This window comes from Ctenocephalides felis, unplaced genomic scaffold (assembly GCF_003426905.1).
Source record: "Ctenocephalides felis isolate EL2017-DRISC unplaced genomic scaffold, ASM342690v1 CF-g0.4_SCAFFOLD_00845, whole genome shotgun sequence".
Classification (NCBI taxonomy): domain Eukaryota; kingdom Metazoa; phylum Arthropoda; class Insecta; order Siphonaptera; family Pulicidae; genus Ctenocephalides; species Ctenocephalides felis.
Window position 1 is genome coordinate 17812027 of NW_020536999.1, and position 16638 is coordinate 17828664.

Below are 16638 nucleotides of genomic sequence, written 5' to 3' on the forward strand. Positions count from 1 at the left end.
AGTTCCAGCAATTTGCCTCAAGGCACGATGCCATATACCACTAGTTTACAGTATGGATATAAAAAACTTTCAAAAAATTTCAAAATTTACAAAATTTTCAAAAAACATTTTAATTTTTAAGAAAATTCCAAAAATTTGTAAGTTTTCAAATTATACCAGTATTTTAAAAAAGGGAATTTTCTCAATTTTTCCAACATTTAAAGTTTTAAAATGTTTTTAAAATATGAAAAAAAAATTTTTTTCAACAAGTCAAATTTACAAAATTTCTTATCCCATATCCATTGTTATTCATGTCTCTTGGAAATAAATGAAGAAACATCAACGTTTACGTCTTCTCATTTATTATTCTGATAGCTTTGTGTAAATTTGAGGCGTCTGAAATTGCTGAAATTTAAAACTTTCAGTTTTACGAGCACAGACATAAATTTAACATGAGCTATGTAAGATTATTTCGTGTAAGTGCTCTTTGACCTTAAACTCAAACTATAAAGTTGATTTTATTGGAAATGGTAATAAAATACGAAAATTTAGTGTGGAGAGTAGTAAATTTTGAGGAAAAATTAAATGTTAAATGCATTTGACGATGCAGTGCTTCCAGATTAAAAGGTTAGACTGACGTTCTAAATTTTCTTCAAATGCTATAGATTTTAAAATGATAAAGTTTCTTAATTGAAATGGAATTCAATAACATTTTTTCTATCATAGAAAGCCAAATTAGGAAAGCACAAAATGTTATTATTTAAATTTGGGATATTGAAAAGTTAATTAATTATCATTGATTTTGCAGAAAATGACCAGTTCTATCAATTTGTATCCGGTACCAAAATTTTGTAAAATTTTGAAACCATATTGGACTTTTAATTCTTTTTTGACAAATGACATGGTATAATCTATTATTATTTTTCTATTTTGGCAGTCCCTGCTCTATTTTCTCATATCCACATTTGAATTTATACGTCTCCATACATTTGTTTACTAGCAAAAGTACATATTCGCACATGTAAATCAAAAGCCTTTTAGGCAAGGCGTTTTATCCTTCATGGCTTAGATCTACGGAACATCATGCAAATTGGAATGATATTATTCAGTCACAAATGGAAATAGGAAAGCTAGAGGAAAATTTATTCCATAAAAACATTATCTGTAATAAGATTGTCTTTGTTGCCTAAAAAAAGTTTTTTTAGTCTGATCATACTTAATTTTATTTTATGAGCCATCTAACAAGTTGACACCAGTAAATTAGTTTCTGAATTGAACAAAACATGTTTTTTTTCAGAATCAATATAGAAACCAATTCTGTCGCATAACAGAAAAATGTTATGGCAAGGCCATGTTATGAAAAACTTTCCATACTAAATATTGACAAAAACCATGTGGTTGATGTGCAGCCAGGCGTATTTCTCAGGTTGTCGGACACGAAACCTAACCTAGAAACCGCTCAAATGTCAAAAAACGATATTAGATAACAGGGTGTTTCTGACTCGGCTTTATAACATACGAGTGACGTTGCAGTTTATGTATAAAACGCCTGAATAAACAACAAAGACATGACATTTTGACAGCATTCAGTATGATCCAGTAGCATAATGTGTGGAAGTTGGAGCGTAACATGGCCTTGCCATAACATTATTCTAGTCAGCTCATCTCTGATTTCAATAAAATTTGTATCTTTTACATTGCCAAAAAACAATATTTAATAAAGTTGTAGTTTGTAGTATAGTGAAGCACTTCATGGAACAATGAAACTTTTTCTCTAGTGAGAGTTTGGGTACAAGAACTACATTTAAATTCCAAATCTCAAGTTACACCGAATATAAGATTCATTATTTCTATCTAATATATATTTCCCCCAGCCCTCCCTCTAATGATTATTCAGTCTCCAATATGATCAAGGAGCAGCTGCATGCATCAGGGTTAAAGTCAGAGCTCTTTGCATAATGCTTCGACTTGCGGCTTGGGAAATGCATAGAAACTACACTATTCTTCTTCGGAAAATCCACTTTTCTTCCACAAACACATTTCTAGACTTATCATTTATGCACGTCAAATATCTACAGTGTTTTACTTATGTCGGAAAAGGAAAATGCAATCGGTATCGAACTGGAAACGCAATGTTCGAGTGACCTGGGGAAATGTGAAAATTGGAAAAGTTTTTGTGTACAGCACTACACTGTTTGGTGTTTATATTCGAATGAGAGCTGACAAAATAACACACAAATACATACACACATACATTTTAGTAAATTTTTTTGAGGGTGTGTCTTTCAAAGTAGACCGATTTCAAAATTTTAAATTCATGGTTCAACGAGAAATTGAAAACTTGGGGCAAGTGTGTCATTACTATTGACTTTGCTCCTATAAATCTTTTTGATAATTACGATTCCAAATTAACAAAATTAACAAAATTAAATTATTAAAATTTCTAAAAATTATCCACAATAACCCAAAAATGGTAACAATTTTGCCAAAGCTCTATGTTGCACTTAAAAACTTATATTTTTCAAACTACGTGATACATTTTTTTTGTAGTTTTTTTTGCCCCCTTTCGACTTGATGTTGAGTTCTGGGACGCCCTGGTCTAATTATAAATATAATACTGCAAATAAATATACAAACGCTATATGAATATCTACAAATTACATTTACTATATTATATTAATATTAAACAAGCATGAAATAAGGAAACTATTTCAGTAATTTATATCCTCAAACTTTGTACATGGGAATGTCTCAAAAGCAAACTTATGATCTAAACCATATGGAGACCACAATATATAGAATTTGTGAAAGTTTCGAAATTTGCAAAGTTTCAACAATAATCATCTTAGGATAGTACTTTCTTTATCTATGTTCATAAATAGATAGACGATAGAACTATTTTTGTCTACTCGTCCTCGACTAGAACTAAGATAGGCTTGACAGTAAAAATTGGTATATTTTTTTTCAAACGACTTCTTATAAGTCTATAATATTTTAGGATGTTGGTTTTGGCCATCAACTCTATAAAAATGCAAAATTTCATCAAATTTCCGTAAAATTATTAAACATTAGATTCTCCTAAGTTGATATTTATTGCTTTTACATTGAAATATATTGAAAGCTTCACTGGCTGGAAATTCACTTCCGAGCTTCAGTTTCTTTAGCAAAGTTTCTTGTAATTTATATTACATATACAATTTATTATTTTTAGGCCCTGTGACAGAAATCTCAGGGATGCAGAACTAATAACATGTCGTTTAAAACGTGTTGAACAACTATGCCAGTTGCCAACCTCTGTACTTCAGCAACTTGCCATGTGTGGTTATTATGAAGATTTGGAGAAAGGAGTCACATGTAAGTATTTTTTATAAAAAATTCATATATATATATATATATATACATATTCATTTTTATGAATTCACACAAAAGTTACAAAAATGCAAATTACCAAACCATTTAAAAAGTACTTAGCACTCGTGCTCATTAAAACAACACTTTTTATTTATCCGAACGTTCCGTTTTTCGTCCTCTCAATGGATATTATTTTTTTTAAAACGAAACCACTTCGAAAAAAGTTTCAGTATTCTCTTTTATTTCCAACACCAACATTGGAAGGAATAAATAAATATTGATTCGTACTTTGCAGTTTTCAAAATGAGCTTTTGTCGAATACGTTTTCTTTTCGGGCTTTTGTAAATTGTTTGGAATGAGAAAAGATCAGTACTGAATGGTTTGTTTTATTTGAAAAAAAATCTATGAGTAAAGGATACTTTAAATTACTGCCAAAATATATAAAAACTGGAAATAGCTATTTTCTCGTTTATTGTTTTTTTTTTCAACTCAAATTTGTCTTAATGAAGATACACGTCTTGAATTAAAAATGTAAATTTAGAACCAATGAATATATTTTAAAAATTCATATAAATCCAAAGAAATTTTTAACATCGTCCCAAAATCAGAATCAAAATTTTTTACATTATTTCTTCACGTTTTGAAGGTTACTAATCATTTTGGCATACTTCAGAAAAAATGATGTGTGTGTGTATGTATGTAAGGAAACAATTTTTCGTACACGTTTTGAGCGCACGGATCAACCGATTTGAATGGTTTAAAAACATTCGATTCCTATTGATAGGGAAATGTGCTGATTAGTTTTTTGCAAAGGGAGGTCCAGCCATTTTGGAGATAATGAGCAAAGAGTGCAGAAAATGCAAATCGATTTTTTTGAGAGAAGAATGCGTTTTGAATGATCCAAAAAAACATTTCAATTGTAATGGTAGGGAGAAGTGGTGATTAGTTTTTGGTGAAGGCAAGTCCAGCCGTTTTGGAGATATCGAGCTAATTGTGCAAAAAATGGCAGATTTTGAGAGAACTAAGAATCCGATTTGAATGATTCAAAAAACTTTCTGCTTGTGTTGGCGAAACAATTGCTTCTGAAAAAAAATTGATCTCAAAATTTGAAATTTCTTTTTTCAAAAATTTTTTCTGTTGTGTATCGAAAATAATTCAGATTTTAATTTTATTCTGACTAAAGTTCTAATATACTTTGAACAAATAATTTCAACGTTGCGATTTAGTTTATATAATTCTCATAAATATTAGATAATGTTAGAACATTTTTTTACGGTACGGGAAGTTTCAGCAATTTGCCTTAAGGCACGATGCCATATACAACTATTTTAATTTCTAACTATAAAATTATGACTAAAATTTGTCTCAAGAATAATACACGACTTAAGTTAAAATTTTAAATTTATAACCAAAGAATATATTTTAAAATTTACATTATTTCACAAGAAATCTTCTTCACAACGAAATCATGTAGTAGCATATAGTAGTAGCAATTTTTCTATTGTCATAATATTTTGAAACAAATGACGAAACGCCAACAAAACATTTTCTTAATGTCAATTTTATTCATCTATTGATTTCTGTATCCATTATTCCTCCATGTGGCTCAAAGCTAAATATATATTTTCTAGTATAATTTTTATAAAGGTATTTATAATACTAAAGTTCCAAAAACCATTATTCACAAATGTAGAAAAACCAAAACACTGTGTTATTAGTGGTGATAAAATATTTCGTTATTGGCACAACGCCAGTAGAGATTTATGGCTTTATGTACAGCCAAATACAGATACTATTATCCAAAAACCTGTCCAAAAAATAGAACCAGTTTTTTTATTGGTAATTGTTTGTTCTGCTACAGGAAACTTTGAAGCTAGAAAGGCAATTCGGTCAACATGGGGTAATAAAAATAATTTGAGCTATAAAAAATATCTTGAAGAGAAATATGGTAATGACACTGGCAGCAATATTGGTAACACTAATAGTGAAATCGGAAATATCAACATGAGAATATTATTTCTTCTGGGATTACCTGATGGTGATAAAAACATACAAAAGAAAATTTTAGCAGAAAACAAGAAACATGGTGATATTATCCAAGAAGACTTCATTGATTCCTACGGAAATCTTACTATCAAAGTTGGCATGATGTTAAAATGGATTTGGACAAACCACAATGACAACATTGAATATATTCTCAAAGCAGATGATGATGTGTATTTGAACATACATGAATTAGTAAATGAATTAATATACATCTACAGACAACCAATTATGCTCATGGGATTATTAGTCACAAACCAGGAACCATATAGCAGCCGTAGAAGTAAATATTATTCACCAAAACATATGTACGACTACAAAGTTTTTCCAGATTACCTTAGAGGATGTTCCTATTTGATGACACTAGAAGCAGCTCTTACATTATTTGAAACTGCCTTGGATACACCAATTCACTATTTGGAAGATGTGTTTTATACTGGAATTTGTACTGTTGGTGCAGAAATTCATCTGGTACACAATGAAGGTTTTGCAAAGAGAAGTGATCCTGATATAAATTGTAAATATTTATGTGACATAACGATTTGTAGCATGAAACCTAAACAATAATAAAGGCTCACAAGAAAAGTAAAAGATGTAGACTACTGTACAAATGTTAAGGAAAAACAAATATTAGATGTTTACGTGTAAAAGTCAAGAAGGGAACTACATTGCAAGACTTGGGAGTCTTCTGCAAGTTTTGAGTATAAAAGAACTTAATGTCTGCCATTTATATATAATAATTGTCAAAAGATATTATGGAGAAAAATTTGACAAATGATATTATGCCAATAAAAGTGTATAGCAAGATGCAGAGAAAATGGCCCTTACGTTTCTGGTAACAACATTTGGTTTTGGCCATGTAAATTATATAAATGTATTTGTCATTGGCTGTAATAAAAATCTCTGAAGATTTTGAAATGTTTTCTATTAATTGTAATATCTGTAGTTTACTTGTTTCATTTATTATGCTTATAATCCAATTAATTTAAGAGTACAATTCAATCAATCCTTAGAAGGTCTTCACCAAGTTCCTGAATCTTCTATGTTTCCACTTCCAATATTTTTTCCAGATCCATCAATGATACAGGTTTGCAAAAAAGTCAAATTTATCACAACTACTTGCCAATAGGTACATGTCACTAGGATTCAAATTATGTGATGTAGCATGGTAGGAAAATTCACAATATCCCATAAAAACTTTTTCGTTTGTAAAAACTTTACTGTTCACAACTGGTATACCAGCAACAAGTGCACATAATCCTGTATAGTAAACATCATCCAAATGGTATATTGGCATATTTAAAGCGATTTGGTAAATTTTTAGAGCAGTATCCATACTCATTACAAAAGCAGATCCGCTGAGAAAATCTGGGTGAAAATCATGTGGATACATATGTACTGGTGAATAAAATTTGCCTTGTTTGTATCTACTGGGTTGATCATTGGAAATCAATTTTCCCAACAATAGTTCATGATGCTTCTTCATATTTTGTAACGTGAGCACCAGTTTGTACAAGTTGATGTATACGTCATCATCAGTTTTCATAATGTACTTCACATTTTTCCGGCAGTTCTTAGAAATCCACTTTAGCATCATTCCAGTTTTTATAGACAGGTTTTGGTAAGTGTCTAAAAAGTCTTCTTGGATAATATCTCCAAACAATTTGTTTTCTAAACGAATTTCATCTTGAACTATAGCATCTACATTATTCACGCCTAACATAAACAATATCCTTACACCAACATCTTGACTTGGCTGTTGATCTCGACCAACAGTTGTTTTATTGATGGTTGTTGGTATTTTTAAATCATACTTTCTATAATCTCCACGATATTTATCGTAGTCATAGTTGAATAAAAACTTGTAAAAATTGTGCAAGGAACGTGTCCTGTAACTTTTCTTAGGAAACTCTGGTTCAGAAAATATGATATCCTGAAGTCCATGTTGGTAGACAATTTCCAAGTATTTTTGATAATCAAATTTAGAAATATTTCCCCAGGTCGATCGTATTGCTTGTCTGGCTTCAAAATTTTGAGAAGCTGAACAAACTATGACTAATAAATATACAGGTCTCTTGGTCCATCGTGGTTCTTGTAAAGAAGTTAGAATTTTTGGTTTTACATACAATTTTAAATCTCTGTTTGCATTTAGCCAATATGAAAATCTTTCGACATCAGTTTCATCAAATAATAATTTATTTATAAGTGATGATACATGGTAGTTGAAATGATGAAGTAGTAGTATCTGGAATAGTATGAAGGCACAGATTATGTATTTTATAAATTTGACTGTTGCAAAACGCATTGGATAATTATTTTTTGACAAATTAACACTCCAAATGACTCTTAAAATAACTTGGTGGCGCAGCTCGTCATTTGTTTTTTTATTTAAAATTGAAAGGTTTGTTCCAATAATAGATAATCTCATGATCAATTTGGTGCACTGAAATTAGTTGTTTGAAAAACAAATGAATTATTGTCAATAACAAAATGTTAAATGTTCCTACTATATTGAATTTGTTACAATCATCTAAATAAATTAAGATTCTGCCAAAAAATGTGGTTCAAAACAGTATATGTGTTTTGCATTATGATAGTTGCTGAAATCTTTATTCTAATAATATACAGATCATCTGTCTTCAACAGATTGCCGGATGATAAATTCACATTTTGGTATAACACAAGTAGAGATTTAAAACTATACCTAAAACCAAATTCTTCAACATTTATTCAAAAACCAAGCAGGGCTATGGAACCTACCGACTTATTAATCATGGTCTGTTCTGCAACTAATAACTTCAATCAAAGAACTGCAATTCGTTCAACTTGGGGCAACATGGATAAACTCAATTTTTCCAAGTTTTTCGAAATTGTCCAGAAGAAAAATTTGCACAAATACATGGTTATGGAACCAGATGCACCTTATCCAAAATTTAGACTTGGGTCGGTGAAAAGATATTATGAGTACCTTCTGATGTCTTCCAGAAGGGACGAAGTTGATGAAACATTTTTGACAAGTAATTTCAGCCGCAATTGGAACCAAGGGGTAAAAGTACGTATTTTGTTTGTACTTGGTTTACCAAATGGTAATGAATCTTTGCAGAACGAGATATTAGCTGAAAATATGCAATATGGTGATATCATCCAAGAAGACTTCATCGACTCCTTTAAAAATTTATCCATCAAAGTTGGTATGATGCTGAAATGGATCTCGAACAACTGCAGAAATAAAACAAAATTCATATTGAAATCTGATGATGATGTGTATTTGAATCTGTACAAATTGTTGTACAAACTGAATTATTTCCAGGAACCTTCGAAGTTGTTGATGGGTTCCAGGTTTCGTGGTATGAAACCTGTTAAAAATGGACGAAGTAAATATTATACACCAAGGTATATGTATAATTCCACCGTGTTTCCAAATTATTTATCTGGACCTTTATATTTGATGACTCCAGAAACAGCTTTGGCTTTGTATGAAACTGCCTTGAACACGCCATTATTTAATTTGGAGGATATTTATTATACTGGGATTTGCGCGAATTTGGCACAAATTCCTGTGGTTCATAGTAAAGTTTTTTTGTCATATGAAGATTTGATGTTCCATTGTCCATTTTCTTATTATATAGGAACGCATAATTTAAAAGCTCCTTATATTTATAAATTATCTGAAATGTGTGATTTGTCGAAAATAGACGAAGAACTTATTAATTAATAAAAGAAAATGTTTGTAATTGAAAATTGTGAAAAATTTGTAATTTTATATTAATTATATACGAGTTAAATAAAAAAAAATAATTTTTTTTTACTTTTTTTCGAAAAATAATCGTACTATGAATACTCTAGAAAATTTATGATCTATGCATAAATAAATACACCTATATCTGAAATTGAAGCATATTTGTTTGGTGTATTAAAATTTAGATTTTTTTTATATTTTTATATAATTTTCAACAATATATATTAAAACTCTTGTTTAAGTAAATAATTATAACTTAATAAAGCCAAATAGTATATTTTAAAAAATTAGTCAATGGAAAACATACAAAATTTCGTTTATTATTAATTTCACAGATTTTTGGTCGGATATAAAAAACTAGTGGTGCATAGCAATGTGTCTTAAGGCAAATTGCTTGAACTTCCCGTACCAAAAATTAAAGTTAAAAAAAAGACTTTGAAATTTTACGAAACTTTTGAGACAAATATATTTTTGATCATTTTAAAATTTTTGAAAAAAATTGACATTTTTGTTCTCAAAAACCTAATTACGTTTTTTGGCACTTTTTGTCTCGTTTCTGCGGAACGGCTAGACCTGCCTTCGCCAAAACCTAATCAATCATAAACCTAAAGAATGTTTTTTGAATTATTCAAATCGGTTGATCGGTGTTCCCGAAATCGTCGACGAAAATTTGTAGCCGCACACATACGTACACGCACACACACACATACATATATCCATTTTTTAAGATGTGCCAAAATGTACAGAAACCTTTAAAACGTAAAGATATAAAAAAAGTTCATTTTTGAATTTTTTTCGTTTACTATAAATTACCCTACGTGAAGTTAAAAATGTTTAAATCGTCCTTTCTTATCCAGCAATTATTTTCCCATTTTCTCATTTTCCCAAATGCCCAAGAGTGAATATATATTTTGAGTTACTTTTATTCTCGAAATGTATTCATAAATGGATTTCGTGTGGAAATTCGATTATCCACAAAATATAATCGCATGTGAAGGAACTTCCTTGGGAATCTTTTTAAAAATACTTGAAATGCTTCGAAATAAATCTTATTTTATCCTCTTTTTTATAATACAATGAAAAATATAGAAAGAAACCTGAAATGTAATGAAAAAATCCAGGAGATACTTATGATTAGAAAGAAACTAGCTGTAAGTGGAATTCTGTCTTAAGGCAATTAGGGCATCGTGCCTTAAGGCAAATTGCTGGAACTTCCCGTACCAAAAATTATTATTTTTTTTTAAAACGATTAACATTTTTGAAAAAAAATTACTTTTAAAAAATAAGATTTTTGAGAAACTATAAATTGGACAAAAAATTAGTTTTTTTTGAAAAAAAAATTTTTTTTTAAATTTTTTTTTTTTTAAAAAATTTTTTTTTTGAAAAAAATTTTTTTTTTCTTTATTTTGACATATTGTGGAAGATCTGAACTTTTTTTTCAAAGCAATCGTACTGCTTTAACTACATAGGGACAAAATATAAAGCGCGTAAGCGCCGCGTCGCTGTCTAACGCATAAGCATTGGTACGGAACCGATAGGAATGTTAACAAAATGTATACTTATTGTTAAAATCTCTATAAAATGTCTGATAATTTGATGTGCATATGTCTAATGATCATTTTTGACCGCCAAATGGCTCATTTTTTTACTTTTTCCTCTATATCTCCGAAACCGCTGGACCTACCTTCATGAAAGTTGTATCGATTCTTCATCTTGTCAATACAAATAAAATGTTTTTTGAATTATTAAAATCGGACGCTCCGTTCTCTTAAAAACTGAGTTACCGTTGTCGGAACTTTTTGCCCCGTATCTTCGGAACGGCTTGACCTGCCTTTGCCAAAAACTAATCAGCACGTCTCCTTATCAATACGGATCGAATGTTTTTTGAATTATTCAAATCGGTTGATCCGTGTTCCCGAAATCGTCGACGAAAATTTGTATCCGCACATACATACACACACATACATACATACATACATACACACACACATACACACACACACACACACACACACACACACATACATCCATTTTTTCTAAGGTATGCCAAAATGTTAAGAAACCTCTGAAACGTAAAGATATATAAAAATTTTCATTTTCGATTTTTTTGCGATTACTATAACTTGCCCTACGGGAAGTTAATAATTAGTAAATAATTTTCAAGAGTATAAACCAATATTTATGGTATGCAGTTCTAAATTCAATTAATAATTCAATTGCATATAACAAATTTAAAAAAAAATAATAATGCATTTTATTTATCACCTAATTTTAACACTTAAATACTTAAACACTATATTTAGTTTTGACAGAAAAATGGTTATTAAAAAAATTTAAGCCTAAATAAAGTCAAAAAATATTAATTTCTTATTTACGCGAAAATATTATGAAGAAGGATTACTGAGACAAGTCTTGGAAATTGATTTAGGAAAAAAAATATTTAAAGAATAAATAAAATAAGATTGTGGTAATTAATTTTCTGTACTAATTATATTTTTTATTAAAAATTGATTTATTAAAAATATATGATGATATGTGTCCTACGTTGCACTTTGACGATAATTTTGGAAAAACACATTTTTCTTTCAGAAAAAAATATCTTAAAGCAAAAAATTGGAATAAAATAAGTAAAGAATATTATAAGTAAAAATATTATAAGAAAGAATAAAATAAGTTTGATTAATTGAAATAGAAAAGATTTAAAAATTTTGCAGATGACAAACAATCATAACAAAAAATTTTTGGATAGATCAAAAATACAGAACACTACATAAAATTTATCTCTAAATCAAGGGAACGTCCCTTTGAGAAAACATCCATAAACAACCATCAATAAAATAAAATCCCCTATAAACCAGGAATATATACAACCCTATATATATATATATATATATATATATATATATGTTTGTATATTCATATATCCACTTGCATTTCTCCAAACCCCAAAAGACACGTTTTTTACACCTACCCTTAAAAATATTCGCCCTCCACCTTGTGTTGTGATTTTCATGTAACGGCGAAGTTTTCAATTGAATTTCCATTCCTTGGGAAAGTGAAAATTCTTTTTATCATGATCGAAATAGAGTGCAAGTACATTGTAACACTTGAAAATCTTGTCGTCGAAGAAAATTGATACTGATACAGTACGGTATTGAAAAGATTCGAGATGAAATTTAAATTTGAGAGGGAAGACAGAGGAATTTTTGGACGCAAAATGGCTAAGGTAAATTTATTTTTTGATACTCCAAAGTAATAAAATTATGATGTAATAAAAATTTAAGACCTTCGTCAAGATCATAGAATGATTTTATGTTTTTTTATTTTATAATTATATTCTTTTTTTAGTTTTTTCATAAATAATTTACTAAATCAAACGAGGAAGAGAAAGATAGTGGAATTTTTACAGGTGAAATGGCTAAGATAGATATATTTTTTGATGCTCCAAAGTGATCAAATTATGTTGCAGTAAAAATTTAAGGCCTTTGTCAAGATCGTAGAATGATTTTATGTATTCATTTTTTATTATTTTCTTTTTTAATTATTTCATAAATAATTTACTAAATCAAACGAGGAAGAGAAAGATAAAGGAATTTTAACAAGTCAAATGGCTAAAAATTTTAAGATAGATATATTTTTTGACACTCCAGTGAAATAAAATTATGATGTTGTAAAAATTTAAGACCTTCGTCAAGATCATAGAATGATTTTATATTTTTTAATATTATTTTTTTTAATTTTTTCATAAATAATTTACTAATTCAAGAGGAAGAGAAAGATAGAGGAATTTTAACAGGTGAAATGGCTAAGATAGATAAATTTTTTAAAGCTCCAAAGTAATAAAATTATGATGTAGTGAAAATTTAGATCTTAGAATGATTTCATGTTTTTTTTAATTTTTTTTATAAATCGGTGATTTACTAAATCCGAACATGGTACAGTTTTTAGAAACAAAACTCCCAAGTTGAATCTATATTGATTTCTTTGCATTTATCAACTCTCAATATATTTACAGATTTTCTGCTAAATTTATAAAAGCAGTTGGATATTAAATTAAATCACTTGCTGTATTTTTTAAATATATGAGTATAATATATATTCATTAATAAATATTATGTCGGCGTCTGTATTCCCAAACAGAATAAAATTAAAAAACATGCTTTCGAGTGCAAAAAAAAATAAAATTAATAGGTAAATATTTATTAATTTACAACTTTTTCTGTATAGTTTATAAAGTTTTGTTCAGGATCCTAGCTGACTTACTGAAATTTTATATATATATATATATATATATATATATATATTTATGAATATTATTTTAGGCTTTTGAGAATCAACTGACTGACTCAAACAAAAACGACTTAAGAAAAAAAATTGCCATTAATATCTTAAAAAAACACTGATTTTCTATATAAAGATTAAATTATAAACTATATATATATATATATATATATATATATATAATTTATGAAGTTCAGTTATTTCTTTTCAATATTTCTGCCTTTAAAAAATATTTTCATTCAATAAATATTTTCTCGGCTGCAAAAGCTCCTTCATAACATTTCTATAAACTTGCATACATCCAATCCAATGATGTGATATTTTATTATATTAATTTTACCATATTGCATCCAGGAAAATTCGATCTCAGAATTGCTATTTTTTGTCGGTTTGGCATAGAAAACCGATGGAGTAGAATTTTATGCAATTTCATATCAAAAATAGTGAAGATGTAAATAAGGAACAAACAAAATTTTATAAATTATTTAAGTTAAATAAAAATTGTGATATGCGCATGATGCAGTGTCTATTTTAAATTTTCTTGAATTAAAATTATTTAAAAAATAATTTGAAAAAAAAAATCAGTGAATAAGAATATCCCGACCCAACAGTAGCTCCATCTAGAAACAAAACTAGCACATGATTATTTCCTCTCAATTAGAACAAAGAAATCTAAGAAGTGCAATTCCTACTTTCAAGCACAACTTTATTAATTTTTTGCACATGCTACAAAAGCTCCTCTTATACACAACATCCTAGACATAAGCTTTTATTAAAGCTTTTTATTAGGCTCCAGTGGATCATTATTCTCATATTGTCTGCTCCAATTACCGAGAGAAAAGATTGTATCGTCTCATTTTTATGAATTATTATTATCTTTTTCTTAAGATTCGATTTTCCATTGAAATGAGAACAAGACGAGCCTTTTGCTCCAGGGATATTAAAGTAGTTGTTAAAGGGAATTGCTTTGAGAAAGCTCCTTTGTTGGGCTATAAAGGATTTAATGGCTTAGAGATCGGACGAATCAAATTTTAGTTTATTGCCTGCGAAAATGGGAAAACAAATTGTTAATGTAAGATATAAAAGAAATGATGCCAATATACATAATATACATATACACGCATATATATCCACTCTGGAGAACTTGATATCATGCGGTAGTGATGTCAATTTTCACTAGAAAATAAAGATAAAAAATATGCTTATAATAGAAAATAGCTTATTAACCAGAGAATTGAAGACTAAGAGTCTAAAAATATCTTAATTCAGTCCTTGTTGTCTCTGAAATATTTCAAAAATTCTAAAAATCATTTTTTTTACCATTTTAACCATCCCTGGTATATTATTTATACATTGAATATCAAAACCGCAATTTGTATGAAATAAACTACATTGTTCATTTATATACATATTTTTAGCTCAATTTTCGAATGTTAGTTATAATTTCCCTTTGTGCAGGAAAATTGTTCATTATGTAAAAATATAAATATGCAAAACTTTTAATAAGCCATGTAAAATGCATTCCAGAAATGTTATCCTAGAAATCTAGTTTATAAAATTAAATGATTCAATTGCGACCGAACATATATCGGAGAACCTATAGTAATAATTAACATTTGTCTGCAACCCGAGAATATTTATTAAATATCTTAATTTAGACTTTAGAATAATTAACAAAGTCCAAAGATTTATATCCAAATTATTCTGTTTAAATGATTTTGTCAATAAAATTGTTTATTTGAACTGTCTCTGGTAAATTATTTATAAATTGAAAGCATCATATTTATTAGTTTTTGGCAGGCATAGGCCAGGTAGTTTTTCCATGATAAGTGTTTTTTTTTGTTGTTTCTAATAAAACTGTTCAAAGCCATAAGTTCATGATCTAATGAAATGTCCTTCAATGCTATAGACCTACAAAATATAGATGAATTTTATTAATTCATTAGATTCTTAATTATGAGCTTAAAAATAAAGTGAAAGATATAAATTTTGATAGATTTTAGTGAAAAAAAAAAAATTTTAAAACAAGCTATTAAAAATTTAATCTTGATAGCTAAATTTCTTCTTGATTGACCAGTATCAGGAAAAGTATCTGCAAATTATCTTAAGGTAAAATGCCACTCACACCTAATTATAAACTCCAAATTTATGAATAGCAACCCCGAAAATTGCTTTGAATGAACCAGTTTATAAATCATGTAGCATATGTTTATATATTATATATGAAGGTTCATTTACGAATGTTCTCTTTGTGTTTGGAAATTATTTGTTATTTGAATATAAAAGCATTGTTTCGAGGTAAAGCTTGTATGTTATATGTATGACTAGGTTTGTCATCATCGGTGTGTTAGAACTTAATATCTAAAATATGGAAATCATAATTAGCATTATGCGTTATCCGTTACAAGTCGCTCCTTCTACTGCAATGCCAACGATCGTCGAAGTCTGAATTCTCTATCCAAAGTAAACTAGGTGAGTCATGAAATATCAAATAGGAAAGAGAAGGAATAGGGCCCAGTTGAAAAATAGATGTCGCTAGGATAAAAAAAAATTGTAAGAGAAGCGTTTGTAAAATCATTATTTAATAAAATAGTGCAAAAAAGAGTGTTGTTTTTTGTATTTTTAAATTAATATATAAATATATATATATATATATATATATATATATATATATGTGTGTGTATGTGTGTATGTATGTATGTATGTGTGTAGGATTTGAAGTGATTGTCAGTTCAATTTCTAAGATATAATTAATGCGAATGCACAAGCAATCATAAGATGCATCCGGAACAATCGGCACGGAACAATATGTGGAATATTCAAAGAGAATTGCTATTGGCAGATATAATAATTTGATATCGGATCGGGATTCTGAAGCATCCATGTGGAATTATAATCACTTGACAATGATGTATATATACGAAATGAATTGCAAAGACTGTGCAGCATCGTATATAGGTCAAATAACAAAAATTCAATCAGCGAGCCAGAGAACATAAACTTTATAAAATGCACTTACCTAATTAAGCACGTACACACTGAAAAAGAATATCTTAGTCATACAACTTTTGATTTAACACACTTATTTATAAACCAGAAATAAAAGTGTTCTCGCAGATGAAAGTACTTTATCCTCGAAACGTTAAAATAAACATAGGTGTAAAATCAATATTTCTTTTACAAAAAGGTTTTCAGATCAGGAAACAAAAATCATAAAACATATTATATTAATTTTCCAAAACATC

At 28.6% G+C, this 16638-nt stretch overlaps 1 protein-coding gene across 1 annotated transcript in view; it reads left to right on the forward strand.

The window, feature by feature from the left end:
* Positions 1-1884: 1884 nt before the first annotated feature.
* The window catches only part of LOC113379621 (rap guanine nucleotide exchange factor 4-like), a 53788-nt gene continuing 39034 nt past the window's right edge, over positions 1885-16638 (forward strand). Inside the window, exons 1-2 of the mRNA XM_026619548.1 lie at positions 1885-1919; positions 3191-3333. Coding sequence (XP_026475333.1) covers positions 1885-1919; positions 3191-3333 — 178 coding nt within the window. The remainder of the gene's footprint in view (positions 1920-3190; positions 3334-16638) is intronic.